Source organism: Malania oleifera, chromosome 4 (genome assembly GCF_029873635.1).
Source record: "Malania oleifera isolate guangnan ecotype guangnan chromosome 4, ASM2987363v1, whole genome shotgun sequence".
NCBI classification, from domain to species: Eukaryota; Viridiplantae; Streptophyta; class Magnoliopsida; order Santalales; family Ximeniaceae; genus Malania; species Malania oleifera.
The window spans coordinates 104,377,574-104,404,960 of record NC_080420.1 but is presented as its reverse complement, the minus strand read 5'-3'; the positions used below and the strand labels follow the sequence as shown (position 1 = coordinate 104,404,960).

At 36.1% G+C, this 27,387-nt stretch overlaps 1 protein-coding gene across 1 annotated transcript; it reads right to left on the bottom strand.

The window, feature by feature from the left end:
- Window positions 1-1,020: 1,020 nt before the first annotated feature.
- On the bottom strand, window positions 1,021-4,810 carry LOC131152652 (calmodulin-like protein 8). Its single transcript, XM_058104436.1, has 4 exons — window positions 4,616-4,810; window positions 2,974-3,131; window positions 2,756-2,836; window positions 1,021-1,382 (listed from the first exon to the last, which is right to left on the bottom strand). Exons 1-4 carry the CDS (start codon window positions 4,707-4,709, stop codon window positions 1,248-1,250), a joined length of 468 nt encoding a protein of 155 aa, XP_057960419.1. The 5' UTR covers window positions 4,710-4,810; the 3' UTR covers window positions 1,021-1,247.
- Between the last annotated feature and the right edge of the window lie 22,577 nt (window positions 4,811-27,387).

Here is a 27,387-nt window from a genome sequence, read left to right as displayed (position 1 = left end):
TGACAAGATACGTCACCTCGTTGACGAGTCCTGTAGAAATTTCTTCGACAAACTTGCACCCTCGTCGACAAGTTTCGGTCTGCTTAAAACCCTCTCTCGGTATCTTCTCGTCAACGAAACTTGTCCTCGTCGACGAGCTCCTCTTATATCCTCGTCAACGAATCCCCTATGTCCATCGACGAGATGCTAAAAATTCTTCAGGTTATTACAGTATGTGTATGTGTATAGGGCATCCGTATACCCCATGGGGTTGGACCCTCTTATTGTATTATATCATGTATGTATTAATTGATACAGAGACATATTAGATTACTATATTCACACCCGAGACCCGTCTATGGGTTCAGGGCGTGACAAGATTCGTAAGCCATGTTAGGCCGACAACTTGTTATGGTTGTGAAATTGTTCTATACTCATCATTTAGATTGATGCAATGTTTGTGTTTGATCCTTTCATAATTATATATTCCGCTGTACATTGCTTGAGGGCTTTTACACAACAGAGGGTTTATATAATAAGATCTCCTCCTTTGAAAGTCTTATTAGATATTCTTAAATCGCACCTTATTTCATATTTATTTTTAAAATTTTAAATAATTATTTATTTTTTAAGGAGTTAATTAAGACCATTAAAATTCAATTTAAGGATAATTCATAATTAATTAGGTTGCGTTCGTACAACGAGTATGTATGGGGTGCTAGTACCTTCCTCTCGTATAACTGAACTTTCGATTCCAACTATGATAAACGTAGATCAAGACTACTAATTCTTTGACCTTATGATAAGTTTAGAGACCAATCAATAAGTAGTAATTAGGTGAATTAACCGCAGTTAGGAATATAACAAGTTAATGGTAATTCCATCGAACCTTCAATATTATTATTTCTCGCCATTCTGGACCCTTCTCCAGAACGTTATGACAATGCTAATCCTTCGTCATACTGATCCTAGTAATCAAATTGACTATATGAACCATATATGACTTAATTAGTACCAAATAAGTCTCTTGAAAAAACAACATAAAAATACCTTTTTAAAATATTATTAAAATATTTTATGTGCATGACTACATGAAAATACCAAAGGGTAAATAAATGGTTTCTTTGCCACTTACACACTTCCTTCTCAAATACACAATGTTTTTGTATATATATATATATTAATTAAAGAAACTGAAGAAAACAAAAAGCAATATTCCACTATATTTTAGAATACAATTATGTATAAATATAAATTGGAGAATTTGATCAAACAGCCAACATCATCCTTACAAACTCTTCATAATTAACAACGCCATCACCATCTAAATCAGCTTCTCTTATCATCTGTTCTACCTCTTCATCCGTCACTCTTTCTCCCAAGTTCATCATCACCCGCTTCAACTAAAAATCACAACTTAATTAATATATGAAATAAAAATACAGTGAAGGTATAAATGTGCAGCTCCTAATTAAAGAAATGCTATAGTTTATGATGAACTTTGCTACTGAGAAAAAAAATTAAAGTTCATAAAACGAATTACGTAAAAGATCGTTTTGGTGCTAGAAAAAAACTATGATTTATCTCAAATTTAAAGACAAACTACAATGATTTTTTAGCATCCCACAAATACTACGACTCATTTGGAACTTAAAAAACATCTGAAGCCTAGTCGGATTGACTCAAGTGGTAAGGGTGACTTATGACTTTGGTGACCCCAAAGTCACGAATTCGATTCCTACTTGAGAGCTTACCCCGATGAAAATTAGGGGTGGTATTGAGAATTTTACTTATGATTTTGTCCCACATTGGGTGCTTATATATATACATGATTGGGCTTAAGATCCAATAAGCTTAAACTTTTGAGTCAAGTTGGTGTTTACTCATTTGTATCAAGTCCACCCATGGACTTTTCTAGTCCTAAGAGGTGCGTCAATGGGCAAGAGCTTTCTTCCCTCAGGTTTGGTGTCGCACCATAGTCTCTAAAAAAGCACAATGGTGGCTAGAGTCCCTAAGTTATAAAAAAAATAAAATAAAATAAAAATCTAAAAAAGGAAAATGAGAAAAAACTAAAAAATTAAATATGCCAATCAATGAATACTCTCTTTCCATTAATTAGAAAGAGAGTACTAGGTGTTTGGTAAACTGCTTGACCATATGAAGCAAGAAAAATGGTGAAGGTTGGCATGTCAATTTGGGCCATTTGTCTTGCGTGTAGGTTAGGCTTGTAATGACTCTCTCTCTCTCTTAGAACGAGAATTCGGACAGCCAATTTTGATTCTACAGTTAATTTAAGGCAAGACAAATCAACAGGATGTCATTATCACAACCCACAATTCATCCATCAATGAATTAAAACTCCAATATTAAACACAAAATCACTTTTCCCTTTAGATATTGAAATCTGTGTTTAGCCAATTGAGGAAAAAGAAAAAAGAAACTGTTGCAGTCCACTTAGGATTTGAAAAATATTGGGGAAAGGGAAAAAAAAAATATATGAAAAGGATTTCACTTTTTCATTATTTGATTATCAAAAAAAATATAAAAAAAATAAAAATACATCCAATTAATAAACAAAATTTTAATTTTAACATTGAGTTTTCCTTAATTTTTAATCATATAAGAACAAACTTTCATTTTTAATGGTATTTGATATAAAGGAAAAATATATAGAATGAAAAATAATTTTTTTTTCTCAAGAAAAATCATTACCCAAACTGTCTCTTGATGTTTATAGTTTGTTAATTAAAAAGTCGTAACAATATAAACAGAATACCTCATTAGCTGAAATGTAACCATCCTGATCCTTATCAAACACTTTGAAAGCTTCTTTCAACTCTTCGTCTGCCTCATTTTCCTGCAAACCAAACACGCACGTATATGATGGTATACATGCCTGAGAAAATTTCCTTATGAAAGATAGAAATAATGAGAAAATTCCAGCTAGCTAGAAGGATGTTAGGGTTGAGATTTGAGTATGCACATTACACGTACCTTCATTTTTCTTGCCATGAGATTCAAGAACTCCCCAAATTCGATGGTACCATTACCATCAGCATCAACTTCTTTGATCATATTTTCTAACTCCTCTCTCGTTGGATTTTGATCCAGCGATTTTATTGCTGTCTCCAGCTCTTCTATTGTTATACACCCTACACATATACATAGGTACGTACCATTTACGTAATTAGTATACATCAACTATTAATTAATTCACTATTAATTAGCATTAATTAATTAATAAATTTATCTAAAATAAAAATACGATCAATCCACCACTAATAGATTATTAACATATAAACTTAATTAAATTAATTAACAGAGGCATTTGAGCAGTGGGTTTTACTTTTATTATTATTATTATTATTGTTGGAGTCATTATCAGCCAAAAAATCTTCATCGTTATTATATTGATGGCAAGCATGATCAAGTAGGCTTATATATATATAATTGATGATGCTCCTAATAAAATTATGAACAAATTAATTAAGTGTACAAAATCACATCTCGTTTTATTTCTTGTTGCTTTGGTTGAATGCCATTTAACACCGTACTCCTAATTCCTAAATGGCGCAGAAGATGACTATTTCAAAAGACAAAACACATGCTTTCTCTATCTTAATTATTTGGCTGCTCTGCGAAGAAGTTCTTCATCACCTTCTCCTCGGTATACATGTATACATACGTACAAATTTGGTTTTTGGCTGTTCCATTTGGTGTTTTAGGGTTTTGGGTTTTAGAATATGAATATAAATTTCGTTTGGAGAGAGAGAGAGAGAGAGAGAGAGAGAGAGGAGAGAGAGAGAGAGAGAGGGAGAGGGAGGGGAAGGTGCAGAGAGTGTGCATAGAGTAGATATGCAGCATACAATCTTTAGCTTTTTTTTTTTTTAAATAAAAAAAGATCACATTTTTCAATCACCCCAACAAGAAAGAAACACATTTGGTGTTTTAGGGTTTTAGAATATGAATATAAATTTCGTTTGGAGAGAGAGAGAGAGAGAGAGAGAGAGAGAGAGAGAGAGAGAGAGAGAGAGAGAGAGAGGGAAGGTCCAGAGAGTGTGCAGAGAGTAGATATGCAACATACAATCTCTAGCTTTTTTTTAAAAAAAAAATTTTAAAAAGATCACATTTTTCAATCACTAAATAGACCATAGCAACCCTTGTAATTAAACCGATAATTTTTTTTTTTTTTTGGGGCCAAATTTCTGTCACCTATATTACTCAAATTAATTGTTTTTATTTCTTGACCCTCAGGCCCAAGAAGTTAGCTACAGCCTCCAGGCCGAAACCCAATTCTCCCTTGGCCCACGTCGTAAGCCACTTCCACCGTCAGTTGCTGCCTATTTCCGAAAATGATGATGTCGTCGTCGTCCCTGTTCCCGGCGATAGCCAGGCAAGACTGCGTCGCGTTCTTTGCGTACAAAATGCCCCTCGGGTTCACGCCCACCTCCACGCCGCCGCGAAAAAACAAACTAATCTTAGGCAGAGTCACGTCTTTGGACTTGCTCAGATCGTAGCAAGTGTCTACGATCGAGTGGATATATATATATATAAGAAAGAAGGATCGAGTGGAAGATCAATTAGGAGAAAGTAAACAAATGAATTAAACAATTAGGGTACAAACATATACACATACCATCTCCATCCTTGTCAAACAAGCAGAAAGCTTCCTGAAACTCAGCAATCTGTTCTTCAGTCAGGACATCCCCCATTCTACCACCACCTTTCATCTCCTCAACGCACGCACGGCTAGAGAGAGAGAGAGAGAGAGAGAGAGAGAGAGAGAGAGAGGAGAGAGGGAGAGAGAGAGATGGGACGTTAAATTAAAAAGGGTAGGACTAGTTTTTCAAGGACTTATTAGTATGCGGAACCACGGGAGAAGCGGGGGAATAATGGACCCCCATTTCGAAAGAAGTCAACCAAGCGGAATAGAAAATGTATGCAAATTTTATGTAAGTGCTTTTGTATTTTTAGTACGTCATTCATGAACCGGAAGAATTCAATGAGTCTCAATCTTTTGAGAATAATTTTCATATATATAGGCATACACATACATACATGCATATGCATTGTTATTATTATTATTATTATTATTATTATTATTATTTTGTTATTTGTTTTTTTTATGATTTTTTTTTTTGCACTAGCATATACTATTAGAGATCTATTGTAATGGTAAGTGAAGATATATATATATATATTAACGAATTAAGGTAAGAAGGATGTATATTAGCTCAAAGGGAAATATGTACATCAAGAAAACAAAAGAAAAACAATCAGTATAAACTATAAATCCTGAAAATAGAAAAATAAGTTTTTTTGTTTTTAGAGCACCATGCTCTACCATCGAAGAAGATGTAAGGTGACAAATTTTATTATTGGTCATGGAGGATGTCATTGTAAATTAAAATCCCCTTCACAACCATGAATTCCATCATCACAATTTCTAAGTTTCATCCTCTATGCTAGTGGTGACAAGTAGAGTACTTATGCCACCTTCAAGCTACACTACTTATAGGAATCCTGCAAGTTGGGGTTTGAGTCTTCTTTTATTTTTAGTGAAAAGAAGCATGCTCAACTAAGTCACTATCATTCATTTTTATCATCTTCATCATATGATTGGTGACTATTGTAGAGAACACCAATGTGTCCTTGTGAGGTAAAGACATGAGTTCAAGTTAGAGCTTGATCATTGCTTTGTAACTTTTCCTCCTTGTTACCTTCAAAGTTTACACTAAATATAGAATTGTCTCATTATTCTTGAACAACCCACCAAAGGCAATGTGAATAACCATATTTGTGGATCAATTATCCATTCTTGTTTGCTTTCATTTTGAATACATCCACTACAGAAACTTGACTGTCTAGCTATTAGTGACCAACCAAAGTCATCACTATTAATTTGGATCCGCCACTAATAAAGAATCATAGAAAAGTCATCATTAATAATAAAGATCCCTTACAAATAGTTTTATAATTGTAAAAAAGTCACAAGTGACGCCCTTACCAATAATCATTAGTGACGGATTTTTTGAATTGTCACCATGATGCTTTTCCAATGCCACTAAAGATCAATTAATTATTAGAGATTCTTATAAAAGCCATCACTAATAATATGCTATTACTAAATTTTTTATGGTTCTTGATCACTAAAAATTAAAACATATTTTTTTACAGTGAACATAGTGGTCAAGATTCCTATTTTTGGCTGTTAGCATATCTCCCTAATTAAGTTGATTGACCAATCTCCATGATTTGTGTAATTAGAGCATGATTTGTTTAATTAGCATTAATGTCATTAATAATTTACCTTTGTGAGCTTGCCTCCTTCACCTATAAAAGGATGGCCTTTGTACAATTTTATATATATATATATACACATATAACCCTAAACCCTAAACCCTAAACATATATATATATATATATATATATATATATATATATATATATATGTTTAGGGTTTAGGGTTATATGTATATATAAATACAGAAGTTATTTACAACTCTTTCTTTATTCTCTTAGTTTAAACATGGTATCATAGCTAGGATTGGTTCTGTTGAAAATTAATCTTGACTCACCGACAACCGCACCAACCAACCGCTTCTGTTGACATTGAAGATCGGAGGCCACCAGCCCGCCATCCTTAATTATTCTGATTTAGAATTTTCTATAAATAGATATGTGTGTGTGTGTGTGTAATGAAGTGTGGTAAAGTGCGGGTGAATAACCAGTGAGAGATTTTGTTTTGAATTCCTCTGTATTTTTTTTTTCAGATTGAAATTAATTATTTTGCAATTGAGTACAATACTCACTTAGTTTCAATAACAACTAGTGATTGAGTGAGTTCCACCATCCATCAGTAGTATCAGAGCATTCATGTTCACTGAAATTCGCCAAACAGAGGCGAACAGAGAGAAATTCAAATTTTCTCCCAGATTTGAAGCTGCTCAAAATTCAAAATTGAGTATACCATTATGAAATTTGTGTTGAGACGATTCCAATGGTGAAAATCATGCTTCAAATAGAGTCCGAGAGCCCCCGCACGCGCTCCCACACACCGACAGATGACACAACATCATCCAGACACATTGCACGCGCCGGCGAGAGTGCTAACCGGCGAAGTCACATGCTACACGTGCTTTGCACGTGCCTTCTTTTCTTGGTTGGTGAGATCTGACCTGGAGACCTGAGATCCGATCCTAGACCTGACCCAGCAACTAGAAACCCGAAACCTGACCCGCGAGCATGACACGACCCGGCTGTTCAACCCACGTCCAATCGCCGACACATGGCACACCCAGAAGCTGCCACATGGCTCTAACGGTAATCTCCAATGTCATTTATCTCCGTTAAATTAAACCGGCCTAGTTAAACAGGTTTAAATTTTTTTTTGGTCGGTTCAGTGATTTTTAAATCGGTGTTTTGCAATCCAAAACTGGTTTCTAAGGTTTTTCAACCTTCTGAACACATTGGTGGCATCTAATTTTCCAAAATCAATCCCCATATCTATATTTTTTATATATTAAATTCAATGGCGAACGGTGCTACCCAAGCTGTCATTCCAAAGTTGACACGGGAGAATTATGACAACTGGTCTAATCAAATGAGAGCCCTTCTAGGTGCTCAGGATGTCATGGACATTGTTGAAGATGGGTATACAGAAAGCCCATCAAAAGAAGCTGAAGCAACTATGTCTGACACTCAAAGAATGATCTCGCGAGTCGATCAAAGAAGGATTGCAAGGCACATAATCTATCATTGCCTTGATGAGGCCACGTTTGAAATCATCGCCTCTGCCAAGACATCCAAAGAATTTTGGGACTCTCTCCATCGAACACACAAAGGTGCAAACAAAGTAAAGAAGATTCGTCTTCAAACATTGCGAGGTGATTTCGAATCCTTAAGAATGAAATCTACTAAATTTATTGCTGATTACTATACATGAGTTATGGTAGTATCAAATCAATTGAGAATAAATAGAGACTCTCAATGACGAGAGAATTTTTGAGAAAATTTTGCGATCTTTGAATCCAAAATTTGATTATATAGTTGTGACCATAGAAGAAACAAATGATTTAGAAACCATGTTCGTAGAAGAACTTATATGCTCACTCCAAGCCCATGAGCAGAAAGTCAACAGAAGGAGTGATGATAAAGCACTGGACCAAGTCCTCCAAACAAAGTTGTCCCTCACTACAGATAGATACGACAAAAGGGGGACGTAACAGTGAGGAAGAGGATGAGGTCGAGGATCACATGGAAGAAATTATGAAAATTTTGACTCCAGAGAAGGTACAGAGGCAGAAGAGGTCCCACTAAAGAAGGACACAACCAACATAACTATGTCCCACGAAGCCGAGGACAAGGAAGAAGAGGGGAATATAATAACCGTTTGAACGTAGACAAAAGAAACACTCAGTGCTACAATTGCCACAAGTACGGACACTACAGAAATGAGTGTAGAGGTAATCCCCAAAAAAATGAAGTAAATGAAAATGCTAACTTTGTAGAAAAGGAGAAAGTCGAAGGAGAATCGTTGATACTGATGGCACACAATTCAACCCACTAGGACCAAAATGTTTGGTACCTTGATTCTGGAGCCAGCAATTACATGACTGGAAGAAATAAGCTATTTTATGAACTTGATGAGAAAGTTCAAGGAGAGATATCATTTAGTGATCTCTCTAAAGTCCCAGTTCAAGGAAGGGAAAATTTCCTAATCAAGAGGAAGGATGAAGACCATGCTTTTAACTCCAATGTGTACTATGTGAGTGCCAGCCATTAAGACTAATATACTTAGTCTGTGACAGCTTGTGGAGAAAGGCTACCGAATTAGCCTTAAAGATAAGCAGATGGTGATAACAGATGCTTGAGGTAAGCTCGTTACTCAGGTAAAAATGGAAAAGAATCAAATGTTTCCTCTCGCCATTCAACATGATACACCAAGGTGTTTGAGTGCTATCATCAAAGACAAAGACTGGCTATGGCATCTCAAGTACGGACATCTGAACTTTGAAATTTTGAAAAAATTGGGAAACAAGAAGATGGTGAAAGGCTTACCTAACATCCACCACCCAAATGTGATATGTGAAAGCTGTGTTTTGAGCAAGCAACACAAAAATAGCTTTGGAAAGTAAGCCGACTAGAGATCTATCATGCCGCTACAGCTAGTACACATAGACGTGTGTAGTCTATTGAGATTGTTTTCAAATAGACAAAACCGATACTTCCTTACCTTCATCGACGATTATAGCAGGAAGACTTGGGTCTACTTCTTAAAAAGGAAGTTAGAGGTCTTCGACAAGTTCAAAGAGTTCAAAGATCTTATGGAGAAAGAGAGTGGATATCGCAGCAAGTCACTTTAATCAGACCAAGGAGAAGAGTATAAAGACAAAGCTTTCTTGGAATTCCTTAGGCAACAAGGGATTCAAAAATAGTTCACACCAACCTACACTCCCCAGTTGAACGGTGTAGCTGAAAGGAAGAACCGCACAATCCTTAACATGACCAGGAGCATGTTAAAGGATAAGAATTTGCCCAAGAATTTTTGGGCAGAAGTAGTGTCATGTGCAGTCTATCTACTAAAACGGTATATCCTATGAAGAGTCTTGATACAAAGACACTACATGAAGCCCGGAGTACACACAAGCCCAGTGTGAGTCATCTTGGAGTTTTTGGCTCCACAGCCTACGCCAAGATGCCAGAGGCAAGAAGGACAAAGTTGGAAGATAAAGAATAAAAATATATCCTTGTTGGATACAACGACAACACCATAGGATATCAACTCTACAATCCCATCAATAAGAAAGTTATTCATAGTAGGGATGTCTTTTTTGTAGAAAATGAATCCTAGAAGTGGGACCAGACTGAATCTTCCAAAGATGCGAAATTGATGCTTGAAGGAGAAGAACCCACACATATAAGAGAAGTGGCTATCGAGTCACAAGTTCTTGAGCTACAGACACCTCCACATGGTTCACAACAAAGGAATGAATTTCCACCACTAATTGAGCATGAAATCTCAGACATGAGGCCTAAAGGAGCTCGTAATCTAGTTGATATGTATGAAACTACAAAACCAAGAGAAGAATATGTTACACTATATTGTCTATTATTGACCAGCAACCCAGTTAGTTTTGAAAAGGCTACGAAGAAGACAAATGGAGAAAAGCGATGGATAAGGAGATTCAATCCATTGAGAAGAACAAGACTTGGGAGTTGACAAATATCTTGAAGGGCCGCAAAACTATTGGTGTGAAATGGGTCTACAAGACCAAGAAGAACGCTCAAGGAGAAGTTCAGAAATACAAAGCAAGACTTGTTGCCAAACGCTACAAGCAGAAAGAAGGGATTGATTATGGAGAAATATTTGCCCCGGTTGCCAGGCTTGAACCCACCAGATTACTAATTTCACTATCAGCACAAAATGAATAGAAGATTTACCAGTTAGACGTTAAATCAACATTTCTAAACGGCCTTTTGGAAGAAGAGATCTATATTGATCAACCACCTGGATATGTGAAGAGGCGAAAAGAAGATAGAGTGTACAAGATGAAGAAGGCACTCTATGGTTTGTAGCAAGCACCTCATGCGTGGAACATGAGGATTTATAACTACTTCTAGAAGAATGGATTTCAGAAGTGTCCCTATAAACATGCGCTATGCATGAAGATGGAGACAGACGAGAGCATGCTGATTACCTGCCTATATGTTGATGATCTTATCTTCACCAACAAAAATTCAAAGATGTTTGCCACTATCAAAAGGAGCATGGTCAAAGAGTATGAAATGATGGATATTGGCCAGATGACTCATTTTCTTGGCATAGAAGTTGTGCAAAGCGAGAAGGGAATCTTCATTTCTCAGAGCCACTATGCTAAAGAAGAGAATGAAGAATTTTGGGATGGACTAATGCAACCCTTTGAAAAATCCAGTTGAAATGGGATTAGAATTAAGAAAGAATAAGAAAGGAGATGTTGACCCCACATATTTCAAGAGTTTGGTTGGAAGCTTGAGGTCGTTGACGTGCACCAGACCAGACATACTCTATGGAGTTGGACTAGTTAGTAGCTACATGGAGACTCCTAATCAGTCCTATCTGAATGCACAAAAAAGGATACTCCGCTATGTCAAGGGTACCATCACTAATGGTATGTTTTATTCATCAAAAAGTGATTGCAAACTTATCGGTTATTTAGATAGCGATTGGGGAAGAGATCTTGATGAAAAAAAAAACACGACTGGATTCACATTCTTCATAGGAGATACAACGTTTACATAGTCATCAAAGAAGAAACCCATTATAATGCTATCATCATGTGAAGCTGAGTACGTTGCTGCCAGCTCAGCTGTTTGTCATGGTATATGGATTAGGAACGTACTGAAGTATCTGAGATTTCTTCAAGATAACCCCACAGAAGTCTACATTGACAATCGATCAGCGATTGCAGTTGTAAAAAATCCAGTTTACCATGAAGAAGCAAACATACTGATACTCGGTATCATTTTATCAGAGAGCATATCAAGAATAAATAAGTGGAGTTGATATCTTGCAGAACGTATGATCAAATTGCTGACATTTTCACAAAATCACTCAGGCATGATATTTTTTTCAAGACTGAAAACAATGCTTAGAATGACAAAAATAGGAGAGTCAAGTTTAAGGGGGGATATTGAAAATTAAACTTGACTCGTCAGCAGCCGCACCAACCAGCCACTTCTGTTGACATTGAAGAACGATGGCTACCAACCTCACCAACCAGCCCACCATCGTTGATTATTCTGATGTAGAATTTTCTATAAATAGATGTGTGTGTGTGTGTAATGAAGTGTGGTGAAGTGAGGGTGAATAACCAATGAGAGAGATTTTGTTTTGAATTCCTCTATATATATATTTTTTCAAATTGAAATTAATTTTTTTTTTCAATTGAGTACAATACTCACTAAGTTTCAATGACAACAAGTGATTGAGTGAGTCATCTCCATCCATCAGGTTATTGACCACTAGTTGGTGTCTTTCTTTTGGTTCCGCCACTCTCTTGCCACTGGTATTCCAATACCATAAATTGATTCCATTGCTCTAAAGTTTTTCACTTGGTGCAAAAATAATTCCAATCCGACGCTACAGGGCTCACGTGTAATGCCTCGACCCGACACGTGGGCCCGAGGTGCTACTTTAGTGACATCTGTGCACCTGATACCATAATCATAATAAAAATGCAGTGAAAATAAAACCGTAATCCATTACTAGAGTTCTATGTTACTAATATACATCAGAGTCTCCCGATGCTCATAATACAAACCATAGTAGAATACCAAAAACTAACTCAGTTCATACACACTACATACATAGACTTTACGACTAGCTCGGCCCCTCTAACCCTACTAAACACAATCCCTGGTGTTTCATGAAAAGATAATTTGTATATTGGGCTAAGACACTTCTCAGTAAAGAAGACTAAGTTAAAATCAGTGTGTGGCCAGCATGAATTTAGCATTTACAGAAAACACCCATCATTCATTTAACCGAAAATAGCTATTTAACATTGTACTCACTTTATACAGTTGAAAATACTTGTCTCGTTTCCATAGTATAAACAATTCATTAAATAGAAACATCATTCACATAAATCTACAAATATGCATAAAAGACACTCCTTGTGACTAACACTATTTACTTCCCCCATGGTATGAGTTGTGCGACCCGAAGGCTAGACTAAGCCTAGGTGATCAGCCCAAAACAGAGTCAAAATATCCCTCTACAAGTCCGTCTGCAAGCATCCACAGCCAAACTTCAAGTCCGATGCGCTTACTTCATCCTCATGCAGGCTATCGGCTGAGACCACCCTACACTTCTATCTAGAATAGTGTGGGCACACATGGTCTAATAATCAATCACTAACAATGGTACCGTATTCACAAAACAAATGGTCCACATGGTTCCTAAAGCATATCATGCAATTTAAGTAATTAAAAATAGTAGTTTAAATCATTTCGTTTCAAACTGCCATTAAATAAAAACCTGACCCCTAGCTATCAAATAAACCCAGCTCATAACCATCAAATAAGACTTGGCCCCTAGCCATCATATAAAACCTTACTCACAACCGTCATATCAAATCCCTATATTATTCACAAGAAATTTCAGTATGTATCACAAACATTTCCAGTATATTTCACAATCATTCCCAAATTCAGTTTCACCATAAAATTTATTCACCTGCCACACATTTTTAATATTTGGATACAGTCTAAGAGAAAACCAAAGATACACAATATTTTCAGTTCAAAAAATAAATCAGATTTTCCACTGTTTATGTTATTCAAGATACTATATCATATATCCTAGGTTTGTAAAATCCATGTTGAACAGTTGGTTTTCAAAATAATATTTGAACTCATAAATAAATAAATATATAACAGTTTAATTAGTTCATATTTAATAAAAATCCTGACTTAACTTAGTCCACTTACTTGTTTACTAAAAGAGTTCCTACGACGCTTCTTAAGCCCACCCTACAGCAATACGGAGCCCAAACCCCTGAAAACATATTTCCTCAGTTCAAACCACTACACCCTAGGATAATAATCATTTAACACCCCTAGGCTCATACACCCCCATTTAAAAAATTAAATGCTAGCTAAATAACTCATTTCTACCCTTACCTTAACTTTGGAGTGATGCCTATAAAGACCCCGTTCAAAAATCCACTTCACTAGACTTGTAGAGAATTTCCCTCAGATCCTTGTGGTAACTTCCGATTGTTGATTCGGGTGACGAACGGTGGAATATCGTATAGAGAAGGTGAGGGGCGTCATTTGAGAGAGAGAGAGGGAGAGAGAGAGAGAGAGAAATATTTTAAGTTTCTTAATGAAGAAGAAATGAAAAATCCTATTTATAGGCCATTGACTCAGCCAACCTCACTGAAGAAATGGAGTCTTCATCGACGAGTTGCAGAAGGATGTTTGTCGACGAAAGGAAAGGTTCATCGATGAGCCTAAGGCCTGAAATTTTCTGTCATTTGGGATTTCTTCATCGACGACGTTTGAACTTCGTCGATGAGGAACAGAACGGCATTCGTCGATGAAAATAGGGGACTCGTAGACGAACCCTACTATTTTACCCTTTTTAAATTTCCTTCCTTCTTTCTTATTTATTTACTTTATTTTCTGGGTTAGGGTTTCTACATCACAAGACTAGTAACCAATGGCCAGACACCGCGGCATCCACCACCGCTCGCCATCACCTCCGGTGACCTTCCATCAATTTTCCAGCCACCGTCCGCCACGACTTTCGGTGGAGCTCTGACAAAGTTGGTTTTCTTTGAGTAGTTTTTCGTACTGATTCCATCGATGCCCTCCTTTTGCTTTATATTGGTCAGCATTATCATTTTTTTTTTCTTGTTATGGCTTCCTTAAATGATGTTGCTCGTCCTATAGAGATTGTTTTGAATAGCTCCAACTACAATGCTTGGGCCCAACAAAAGTTAGTTTTTCTTATTGGTTAGAGATTATGGCAAGCAATAGATCCAAAAAGGAGTTTGATGAGGCTCTTAATGAATGGGAAACTACTCACTGTAAGATCCTTTCCTGGTTTATCAATACATCAGTTCCTTCCATTCCGAGTCTACTTCCTAAGTTTTGGAATGCCAAACTTGCTTGGGATTTTTTGGCAAAAAGACACAACTGTGGTAGTGATGTTGCTCTTGAGTTTCAATTGGAAACTAAGCTTTCCTAGATGTGCCAAGAACCTAGACAGTCTATTTTTGAGTTTCATGCTTAGGTTAGTTGTATTTGGGATTAGCTTTCTCAAGTTGACCCTGCTTTTTGTGATGAGTAGTCGATTAAGATTTTTGCTGCATATCGAGATCATCATCAATTCATATATTTTATTTTGCATATCTGGGATGAATTTGAGAATACTCTAGCATCTTTGTTACATCGATCTCCTCTTCCTACACTTGAGGTTGCTCTTACTGAGCTAATTTCAGAGGAGACATGACAAACTGACTCATTAGGTTCATTCTACCTATATGGTCTTGGCTATTGCTCCATCTAGCTGATCTACTCTGGCTACTCTTGTCGTAGCTGTTGCTTCTTCTAAATCGTGTCGTTTCAATTTCCAATGCCACTATTGTAAGAAAGATGGCCACCGTATTTTCGATTGTGCTAAGAACAAGACTAAGGATGCTAGGGATGCTCTTAAGGCTAAGGCATCTTACTCTTCCAAGCCTGTCTCCACTAGCTCCTCGGCTTCTGATTCATCTTTTGCACTTTCTTTGTCATCTCTTTCTGGAGCTGACCTGGAGGCAATTATCACCCAGGTTCTATCTCATACTTCTACGGCCTTATCAGTCTCCACAGGCAACTCTACATCTTGGCTTATTGAATTTGCTTGTTGCAATCATATGACCTTTGATTCCTCTCTTTAGTGACCTATAGGAAGTATTTAAATCATGTTCCCTTAATTTATACTATTGATGGTTCACATATGCCTGTTAGTCATCTTGGTCATGTTTCTACTCCTACTCTTTCTATACCTAACACATATGTTGTGCCTAACTTGTCTCTAAATCTCCTTTCTGTTGACTAACTTGTTGAAAGTGGTTTGATCTTAACCTTTTCTCATAAAGGTTGTGATGTGCAGGATCCGAAGGCGGGCCAGTTAGTTGGGTGATTACGCATCAAAGTTGCGTAATGAGGCGTTCAAAATCGTGCATTAAAGATTATAATATTAATTAAATCCCTAATTATGTTCAATATTTTAATATTTAGCTCAATTTGTAATAATTGGAATTTTATTCGATAATTTATGGATTTTTGTACTCTATTATTATAGGGTAATTTGCAGAAATTAAAGTTGAAGAAAAAATTTTTTTATGAGGCCATGTCATTGAACTCGTGTCAAAGTGGCTGTGTGCATGCGTGAAATGAAGTCGTGTGTGAGTGGGCTTGTGAAGAGTGCATGAAGAGTGGGCTTCAACCGTGGGCTATGTGTGTGAGTTGAGAGCCAAGTTGAAAAAAAAAAAGTTTAGGCAAGACCCGGCCATGCAGAATTCCTTGTATGTGTTGGGGAAGTAGGGTTTCTTGTGGGGGTTTTAAAAAGGATTTTTCGAGAGCTTTCTCCCTCTTGGCCTCCTCACTGACCCCTCTCCCTCAGTTCTCCTCTCCCCTTCTCTCCCTCTCTTCTCTTTGTTTTTTTTTTCTTTTTTCAGCACTTCTCTATCTCAGCCCCCTCTCCTCTCCTTTTTGTCCCTATCTGCCTCTCCCTCTCTCCCTCTATGTCAATCCCTCTCCTTCTCCTCTCCCTATCTGTCTCTCTCTCTTTATCGTCTTCTCAGTATTCTCTCCCTCTTTATCTCGCTCTCTGCCAACTCTCAGCTCTCCTCTCTCCCTCTTGTCTTCTTGGTTCCATGTTGCTCTACTTTGTGCTGCTGCTGTGTGCTGAAGGGAGACCCCGAGTGCTTCCTTGCTGCAACTCTGCTCAATCCAAGACCAGCTGCCATGTTCCTACTGCTGTCTCCTCCTACTGTTGCCTAGTGTTGCACCAACCCAAGAACAGAGCTGCAATCTTCACCCATATGGCCTGCATCTTTACTCTCTCTCTCTCTCTCTCTATGTATTCTTTTTTTTTTTATTTGAATCTTCAACAATTTTTGGGAACTATTTATTATTATTATTAAAAAGTCAATTTTTTAATCTCTTTTATTTCAATTTTTTTACATCGGCTTTTATTTTTAAGTCTCTCTATTGAAGGTTTCATTAAAGTCTAATTTTTAAATTAGTTTTGTTCTTGTTTGAATTAATTATTGTCTTAAGTTCTGTTTGGGGATTACTCAACTTAATTAGCATCTCTCTTATTTAAATTTTGTTTTAGGGTTTAATTAATTTTCTTAGTGTTTTATTAGTAAAGATAGTTTTTTTTTTTCTTTAGAATTCGATAATTTGTTAAATTTTAATTTTGTCTGATCTCCATATTAAAACTTGTATCTTTATTTAGTGAACCTCAATTAGTGTTTAATACATTTAGTGTTTATTTAGTTGGATGTCACAGGTCTATTTCTCTCATTATTCTGTGTTGAGTCTGGTTTTTATTTAGTTATTTTACGCGTGTTAAAGCTTTTAGTTAGGGTTTAAATTTCATAGCAAAAATCTCAAAAATTCCAGGAACTCAAATTTGAACTGTGTTCAGTAAACATTTTGTTTCTTATTTTCTTTTGGATTTACACTAAGTTTGGACTTAAACTGCATTCCCCAATGAGAGAATCTGACCCTTGGGCTAATTATTACATGACTGAACTCCTATACTTGGGATAGCTTTCGAGCTGCACATTTTTAGAGTGAACCATTGGGATTGGGCGTAAAGTTGGTCGCCTTTTCGAGCTCACATCTTTGCATTTGCCTAGTTCTTGTTCTCCTATATCTCTTACTATTGTTGTGTCTTCTAGTGTTTGGCACTCTCATCTCTATCATACCTCTTTGTCACATGTTTAGTCTTTAGCTTCTAGTGGTTGCTCAAGAAATGTTAAATTTGAACCTTTTGATTGTATGTCTTGTCAACTTGGGAAACATAAAGCTTTACCTTTTAATGAAAGTAATTCTTTGTCTTGTGCACCTTTTGATTTGGTTTATTCTGATATTTGGGGACCTCCTCCTATCTGTACTAAGGGCGGGTCTCGTTACTTTGTTATTTTTATCAATGATTACTCTTGGTATACATAGATTTAAATTTTGCATGATCGCACTGGGTAACTTAATGCTTTTCGCGATTTTAAGTAGATGATAAAAACTTAGTTTGATCGCACCATTAAAGTTTTTCAGTATGATAATGCTCTGGAGTATACTTCTACCCCTTTCATTGAAGAAATTAAAGAGGCAGGAACTTTGTCTCATTGATCATGTCCATCCACCTCCCAATAGAATGGCCATGCAAAACGTAAACATCGTCACATTCTTGACACTGTTCGCTCTCAACTTTTCTCTGCATCCCTCCCAGAATTCTTTGGGGAGAAATTGCTCTTACTTCTGTTTACACTATTAATTGGGTTCCAACCCCTACTCTTTCCTATAAATCACCATATGAGGTCCTCAATGGAAAGGTACTTGATTATTCTCTTCTCGAAGTATTTCGTTATGCTTGCTTTGTTTTACTCCCACCTCATGAACATACAAAACTTGAATGTAGCTCTCGTTTCTATTGCTTTCTTGGTTATGGCATTGAACACAAGGGTTATTGGTGCTACGACCTCATAGCCAAGCGTCTTCGAGTCTCTCAGCATGTTCAGTTTTGGGAACACAAAATGTTCACTAGTCTCTCTACACACTCATCTAATTGTCCCTCATACTCTCCCATTTTCACTGACCCTGCCATAGATCCCTCTTCAGATTTTTTTCCTCTAATGCAGGTCATGACAACTTATCAGGTGATCACTTCATGTCTACCTCTCACGAACCTAGATTGTTTGATGATCATGACATCACATCCACTCCTCCCGAGTCCTTTGATTTGGATGTCCATCGTTCTAGTAGGGTAAGGGCACCTCCTAACTATCTTAGTGATTATCATTGTTTTTCTACTCTTGATTCCCTTCACGAGCCTCAAAATTATTGTGAAGCTTGTTCTGTTTCTATTTGGAAGCAAGCTATGTCTGAAGAACTTAATGAACTTCACAAAACTCATACTTGGGACCTGGTTGACCTGCCTCCTAGAAAGACTATAGTTGGGAACAAATGGGTGTATAAAAGGAAAATGAACTTCGACGGTTATGAAGTAAGACATAAAGCTCGTTTAGTGGCAAAGGGCTTTACTCAGAAGTACGACATTGATTATGAGGACACATTTTCCCCTGTTGCTCATATTACCTCCATTCGCTCCCTTTTGGTTGTTGTATCTGCCCGACGATGGCCTTTATTTCAAATGGATGTCAAGAATTCCTTCTTACATGGTGATATGGCTGAGAAGGTATATATGCAGCCTCCTCCAAGGTATCCTCATTCTCCTGGTAAGGTCTGTCGTCTCTGATGGGCATTATGTGGGCGTAAGCAAGCTCCCCGTGCTTGGTTTGCCAAGTTCAGCTCCATTGTTGCACAACTTCGGTTTGCTTCTAGCCCCTATGATTCAACTCTTTTTACTCATCACACTAATACTGGCTTCACTATCCAACTAATTTATATTGATGATATGATCATTATTGGTGATGATACTTCTAGTATTTATGAGCTTAAGTAGTTTATGTATCAGCAGTTTGAGATAAAAGATCTTGGTTCTCTTAGCTATTTCCTTGGTTTAGAGGTGTCCCCTACTTCTGATGGCTACTCTTTGACCCAAGCCAAGTATGTTTCTGATCTTCTAACACATGCTGGTCTCATATATTGTAAGATAGCTGATAGTCTGCTAGAGCCCAACATCAAACTCTGTCCTACTAATGGGGAGCTCCTTCCCGATGCCACTCGTTACTGATAGCTTGTTGGGAGCCTGATTTATCTCACTGTCACTAGACCAAACATTGCCTATGCAGTGCACCTTGTTAGCTAGTTTATGTTGGCTCCTCGTTCTGTTCACTATGCAGTTGTTTTTCGCATCTTACACTATGTGAAGGCAACATTATTTCATGGGCTTCATTTTTCCTCTCACTCATCCTTGACATTACAAGTTTATTCTAATGCTGATTGGGTAAGGGACCCTACTGATCGCCAGTCTACCACTGGTTTCCTTTTTCTACTTTGTGACTCTCTTATCTATTGGTGGAGCAAAAAGGAGATTGTTGTCGCTCGTTCTAGCACTGAGGTTGAGTATCGGGCCCTTGTTGATACTACTTCTGAGCTTCTCTAGCTTTGTTGGCTTCTCCAAGATATGGGTTTCCTCAGCCCTCAAGCACTCCGCTTTATTGTGACAATCATAGTGCTGTCCAAATCGCTCAAAAACAATGTCTTTCATGAACGCACAAAACACATCGAGATCGACTGCCATTTTGTGCGTCATCATCTTCAGAAGGGGACACTTCACCTCTTATCAGTTCCTTTGGCTAATCAGTTGGCTAATATCTTCACAAAGGCTTATCCACCTAGTCGTCATCATGCTTTAGTTTGCAAACTCCAATTGGCATATTCGATACCACATTGATTTTGAGGGGGGGTGTTAGCATATCTCCAAATTAAGTTGATTGACCAATCTCCATGATTTTCTCAATCTCCATGATTTGTGTAATTAGAGCATGATTTTTGTAATTAACATTAATGTCATTAATGATTTACCTTTGTGAGCTTGCCTCCTTCACCTATAAAAGGATGGCCCTTGTACAGTTTTATATATACAAAAATACAGAAGTTATTTACAACTCTTTCACTTTTTTTTTCTTTTAGTTTTAACTATGGCATCATATTTTCCAAACCACCCATTTTTCATGAGGTGTTCAATAATGCTTGTAAAATATTGATAGGAATTGTTATCTTGTCACATATCTCTTCTTGCACCATTGCCTTAAACCTCTAAAGACAATATATTAGTTTTTCAATCTAGATGTAGTTGAAGGCATGGGAGCAAAGTATTGTGGCTTTAGGCCACCAAGGCATGATTTTCAATCTTTATTTCCTTTTCTTACACTTCTATTATTTCATCTTTATCTAATCATTCTACCTCTTACTACAAAAAATTTGACTTTTAGTGATAGTTTTAAACCATCACTAATAATAGAAAACCATCACTATTAATTGTTAGCGAGGGCTTAGTGACGCTTACAGATTGATGACTATAATGACCATCTCATTTTACTATTTGTAACAGTTTTGAAAACCATCACTAATAATGGACTATTAGTGACGGAGATTGACCATCACTAAAAGTGTAATATCGTCACTATAACTGATACTATTGTCCTACTTTTAGTGACGATTAGCAATCGTCACTATTGGCACACTTTTAGTGACAATTCTAGATTGGTCAAAACTGCCAAACTTTTAGTGACGACTATAGAATTGTCACTAAAAGTTTATAATAATTTTAATTATTATTTTTCTTTTACAAAATCACGCATTCCTGTGAGAACCCTGTAATTAAATTTCGTCACACATCATATTGAACCATAATTGTAGATTAATTGTTGTAATTGTTAAGAAAATGAAAATATATATACATAAAAAATCCTAGAATGTACATAAATATCATATATATATACATGGTTTGTCCACATAAGAAAAAATTTATATAAAAAAAATAGTTTGCTTCATTATCATCATGGTCGTCACCGTCCTCATCATCATTCAACAAAGTACAGACCCTGCAAAATAATAATTATGCAAAAAATTAGTATAAATTTTTTTTAATATTATACGTACAAATGACTTGATAGTAAGAATGATTATACATAGTTAAATAACAAATGATATAATTTAAAATATCTAACTTTGATTAGCCAAGGAAGAGTTTTTGGGTCGTCAGTTCCAACACGTCCACCTCAATATCACGGACATGTCAGAACTAATTCCACTCAGTTTAAACCTCATATGCCTAACTTGGACACCTGAGTGTAATGATCAACTAAGTATAAATCTAAGGCATTTATGGTGAGAACGCTTATAAGCACCCAAATTTCAGCTGGGAAGGCTTTTTTAGGCACTATCAGTTTTGATGCGTCCATCTCAATGTCACGGACATGTCTGAACTAACCCCACTCGATTTGGATCTCATATGCCTGACTTGGAACCTAAGTGCAAAAATTAACCAAGTATAGATCTAAGACATGTATTCTAAGTTTGCTTCTAAGTTCCTAGCTTTCAGTTAGAGAGGATTTTTTAGGCACCATCAGTTCTGACACGTCCACCTCAATGCCACAGACATGTCGGAACTGACTCTACTTGGTTTGGATCTTGTATACTTGACTTGGACACTTGAGTTATAAAATCAAATATAAGGCATGTATTCTAAGTTTGTTTTTTAGCTCCTGAATTTCATCTAAGAAGGAATTTTTAGGCATCGTCAGTCTCGACACGTCCACCTTAATGTCACAGACATGTCAAAACTGACCCTACTCGGTTTAGGCCTCATGTGCCTAACTTGGACACCTGAGTGATGAAATAAATTAACTAGCATTCTAAGTTTTCTTTTAAGTGCCTAACTTTTAACGGGGGAGGAGTTTTTAAGCACCATTAATTCTGACACGTCCACCTCAATGTCACAAACGTGTTGGAAGTGAACCCACTCAGTTTGTACTTCACATGTCTGACTTGGACACCTGAGTGTTGAAATAAACTAAGTATGGATCTAGGGAATATATTCTATCTTTGCTTTTAAGCACCTAACTTTCAGTTAGGGAGGATTTTTTTGGCATTGTCAATTCTGGCCCGCCTCTCAATGTCACAAACGTGTCGAAACTAACCCCACTCAGTTTGAACCTCGTATGGCCTACTTGGATACTTGAGTGCTGAAATCAACTAAGTGTAGATCTAGGACATGTATTCTAAGTTTTCTTCTAAGCGTCAATTCTGGCATGTCCACATCAATGTCATCGATGTGCCAGAACTGACCTCCCTCAGTTTGGACCTCGTATGCCCAACTTGGACACCTAAGTGCTGAATTCAACTAAGTATAGATCTAAGGTAAGTATTCTAAGTTTGCTTATATGCGCCTAACTTTCAACTAGGAAAGAGTTTTTGGGCACCATCAATTATGGCACGTCCACCTCAATATCATGAACATGTCGGAACTAACCCCACTCAGTTTGGATGTCGTGCGCCAAACTTGGAGACCTAAGTGTAATGACCAATTAGGTATAGATCTAAGTTTGACTCTAAGTTTTCAGCAAGGATATTAGTGAGTGGGGTCAGTTCCAACATATCAGTTACATTGAGGTGGACATGCCAAAGCTGAGTCCAACTGTATTCAAATAAACATTGGTGGATGGCATGTTATGTCTGACCTATAGATTCGCATGGTTTATCCACGTACTCACTGAGGGAAAATTCAAATGGGCACACTTTCAAATCAACTCTCAGTAACTTACTCTTACAACACTTTTATTTGTAAGAATAAATACTTGACAAGGTCTTAGAAAACTATGCCCCTATAAACCCCACCTTAGTGAATACGTGGATAAACCATAGGAACCTATAGGTTAGTCATAACTTACCATCCACTAATGTCAATTTGAATAGGGATGAACTTCGTCAACTTCGACACGTCCACCTCAATGTAACAGATGTGTCGAAACTGACCCCAATCACTAATATCTTGTTAAATATTTAACCTAACCATCCTAATATGCACAAAAATTATCCAAACAAACAGTAAAGCCTTCTAAAGCTAATGGATGACGGTGAGTTCACTATAAAAAAAATTGATTTTTAGTGACGGAATTATTAGTGACGGTTTGAAAACCGTCACTAAAAGCGCTTATTAGTGAGGATTTTAGAAAATCGTCACTAATAATACAGGTATTAGTGATAATTTTCAAAACTGTCACTAATAAGGAACTTTTAGTGGCGGTTTCCAAACCTTCACTAATAATTATGTCACTAAACTATTACGGGAAGCCACTTTTGGCACTAAAATTTCCTGGGAAAATATTAGCGATGGTTTCTATACTATTAGTGACAGTTTTAGGGCATCACTAATAGTGAATTATTAGTCACATTTTCTCAAATATCACTAATTGTTTTGTATTAATGATGGGTCATAAAACTGTCACTGAAAAATTAGCCTTGACTAGGGTAAAAGTCAAGAATATTAGTTGTAGTATTAGTGACGGTTTGCGAAATCGTCACTAATGGTCATGTATTAGTCACGGTTCATGTAAACGTCACTAATAATGTAGTGTTGACTAGGGAAGGTCAATAATATTAGTGACGGTTTAGCACAATCGTCACTAATAGTCTATTATTAGTGATAGTTTTTATCAACCGTCACTAATAGTTTTTGAATTAAAAAAAAGGAAAAATTCTAGAAAAATAGAAAATTAATTCGAAAAGTTATGAAAATTTGTGGGGAGGTAGAGCGTATATTTTAAAGGCCGTGGGTAGTCTATTTTTTGGTTTTCCGGGAAAGGCTTGAAAAATGCTAGGAAAGTTGTGGTGCACTGCGGCCGGGTTGATTCGTATTTTTTGTGGTTTTTTGTATTAGTCTTGTATTTGTAGTGAAGTTTTGTAATGATTGGATTGATTTTTTAAATGTAATAGAGGTTCTGAGATCTTTTGAAACTGTTCATCACAGTAAAATGGAAATTGATGCTCGGAAAAGAAATAGCGCATTTAAGGTTTGGATTCTTTTTTAAGTAGAATGATTGAAGAGAAAGATCGTCACTAATAGTCTTATATTAGCTAGTACTGACAATTCTCATAAACTGTCACTAATAATATATTTGTTGACAAGGACAATGGTCATGACTGATTCACAAGCAGGTCGATCTAATGTAGCCACGAAATATGGCCAATCAAGTGTAATTAGTGAAACACAAACATAAAAATGACCTCGCCTTGGCAAAATACTTGGAAATTGACCAAGCTTATGAGTAAAACCAAACACCTAGCCTTGTTGGACCAACACCCATCTCTCAAACTCCATAGCAGAATGATCTATATGGCCATGGACTGGGATTGTTCTTAACATAGTAGATGAAAAAGATGGAAGAGCTATCATTGATAGTGAATATTGGTTAAAAAGATTGATTCTCTAAATTTAAACCTTTTTGAGTTCATACATTTTAGAATGACCGTGTATAGACCATGGTCGGCTAGTCATTTACTGTCGTATAATTCATAGCTAGCGGTGAACAAATAAAACCAGTTGCTGAGATCGTCCAAGAATCTAAATAGGAAAGAAATAATTAATTAATGTTTTGGGCAACCTAGGCAGTGTGCTTCACACCACAAATGAGAATTTTGATGAGTTGAGGATAAAATACAATGAGAAGAGCATGTGCTTAAGTTGAATGCTTGAAGAGAAAGACCGTCACTAATGGTTTTTTGGATTTTCTATCAATATATTGTTGCAATTATACATAAATGAGCAAATAAATAAAAACCAAAATTATACAAATAAATTAGTAATGGAATAATTAATAATAATACTAGTAGTAGTACTTATATAAAATAATTATAATAATATCACAATTTTAAAAAATAGTTATTAACTAGGCCCAACAAGTATAATTGTACAATATATATATATATATATATATATATATATATGTATTAATTTATAAAATTAATAAAAAAAACCTTTTATTATTTTACAAAATATCATTTTAATAAAATATTGATGTTATCATTTATTTATTATAAAAAAAATGAGTAAAATAGTCAAATGGAAAATTTAGCCAGAATATTAGTAACAGTTTTAAGACGCCATCGCTAATAGTTGCTATATTAAAAATATATAACTAATTATACTAAATATTAGTGACGATTTAATGAGTATTAATGACGGTTTAAGATCGTCACTAATAGTCTAAAATATTTTAGCCCTAACTCACGGTGATTTTCCCCACTTCTCCCCCCCAAAACCCTCGAAAACCCTCCTCCCCTCTGTTCGTGCTTTAGCTTTCTCCCCCCCACTTGTTGGCTCCACCACGTTTGACGCCGGTGCCTACGCAGGTTCCCCCAATCTCCCTCCTTTTCCCCCAATCTCCTGCTTTCCCAATTTCACTCCCCAGTGACACCCTTTCGCCACGACCTCGTCATTTTCCTCTTGCCAACTCACAACCCCAAACCGACTCACAGGCCCTCACGATTGTGGTCAAAGCTTTAGGGTTCTTCAAACCCTAGCTACTTCTTCATTCTTCTCTCGCTAATTCGCTGGTACGTCACACTGAGTCACAGGTGAAATGTTCGTAATCTGGCTTTTTAATCTCAATTTCTAATCTTAGATATTTTTTCCTGATTGCTATGATTTTTGGGCACAATTTGGTTACTATTTGATGCTTGAATGTTGTAGATCTGAGGCTTTGCATTTGTTTCTTTAATAGAATTTGAAAGCAAATTTTTAGAAATGGAAGTGGAGAGACTGAATATGAATGGCAGCTGCATTCCTAATATTATGTTTCTTGTTGGCAGTTTAATTGGAAACTTTATGAATATGAATGACAACTGCAATAGCTTTTTCAACTATGTTGGATTTATTTTTAGGGTTTGTAAGGCAAAAAGACCTAAAAATTTGGCACTTTCTTAGTTTCTAATTACTAATAAAGGTGCATATCATGCTTTACATATTAGATGTTATCACAATGGATGAGATTATTGGAAATACATATGGGTTGTATTGTTTCCAAAATACTAGCTAGTCAGAGTTGAGACCTCGTGAAAGAGCTCACACGCACAAATTATAGTATGTTAATGTTTTTTTTTTCGACCAACCCACTTAGCTTACGCATGTGCTCTATTTTATGGCTGGGGTGACAAAATCCTTCGAGGCTACTCTATTCTATTTGTGCATTTTTTTAGAATTTTACAATACAAAAAAAGATTTGATTATGAATTTACTCCTTGATGCTTGTAGTTGGCTTAGTCACATATCTAATTTAATACTTTGTTTTTATGTAAAAATATAGTGCTTAATTTATATGAGTAAAAGGATTGGAAGATCGAAAAATGGTTAAAAGATTTAATACTAGTATAAAATGGCATGGGGTGGATTTGTCCATGTGTTTGGAGTGAATTTAAGTGTAGTTGCCATTTGTTCAATTATATTTGAGTAAGGTAATGCCAATATTTTTTTTTAAAGAATGCTAATCCTTGTTCATTTTGTAAAAAATAAAAATAAAAATGGAAGATTAGTTTTTTTTTTTTTTAATCAACTTGTACCAGCTTGGTGGCTTGAATTCAATTCAGCCATTTGAACAAACACCCTCTATACTCACGGTGTCTAAGGTTCCTACCTTAATTCTTGGGGTGGAAGTCTCTCATGGCTCTCCCAGGCAATCTGATATACCTTCAATTTATGCGGTAACATGTTGCTTTATGAATTTATAATTGCATAAGTATAGTTATCCCTTGTTTCTAGGGATTTTTATGCTCAAATACTGTTAGTGCTAGAGATATGCAATTAGTTTATTAATCATGTTGTACCGTACTGTACTATTCAATTTTTTTTTTGCTGGTTTCATTTTAAAAAGAAAAAGAATATGTTATGTTGCTATGAAATAAAAAATAAAAAAGAGAAGGTGAAAAGTTTCATCTAATCTACTTAATATTTTTTTGGCATGTTTTATCAATTGAAACTACAAAGGAAATAAATATAACAACAAAGGAAAACTCATCACGGATGGGAGGCTCTTCAAATAATAGATCCAAATTAAAATAGATATAACTACAAAAAGAGAAAGAAAATCCAAATAATACACTAAAATATTAAGGGTTACTATTTCAAAAAACTAATTAGGAGAAAAGTTTATAAAACCTTACATGTCACCTTAGAATGTC

Bases quoted from the DNA above. Each gene is read 5' to 3' on its own strand.
- LOC131152652 (XM_058104436.1), bottom strand. From the start codon at position 4,709: ATGAAAGGTGGTGGTAGAATGGGGGATGTCCTGACTGAAGAACAGATT. The intron at 2,837-2,973 runs GTACGTGTAATG...TTTGGTTTGCAG, and splicing joins TCATGGCAAGAAAAATGAAG to GAAAATGAGGCAGACGAAGA. The intron at 1,383-2,755 runs GTATTCTGTTTA...TGTGATTTTTAG, and splicing joins GTTACATTTCAGCTAATGAG to TTGAAGCGGGTGATGATGAA.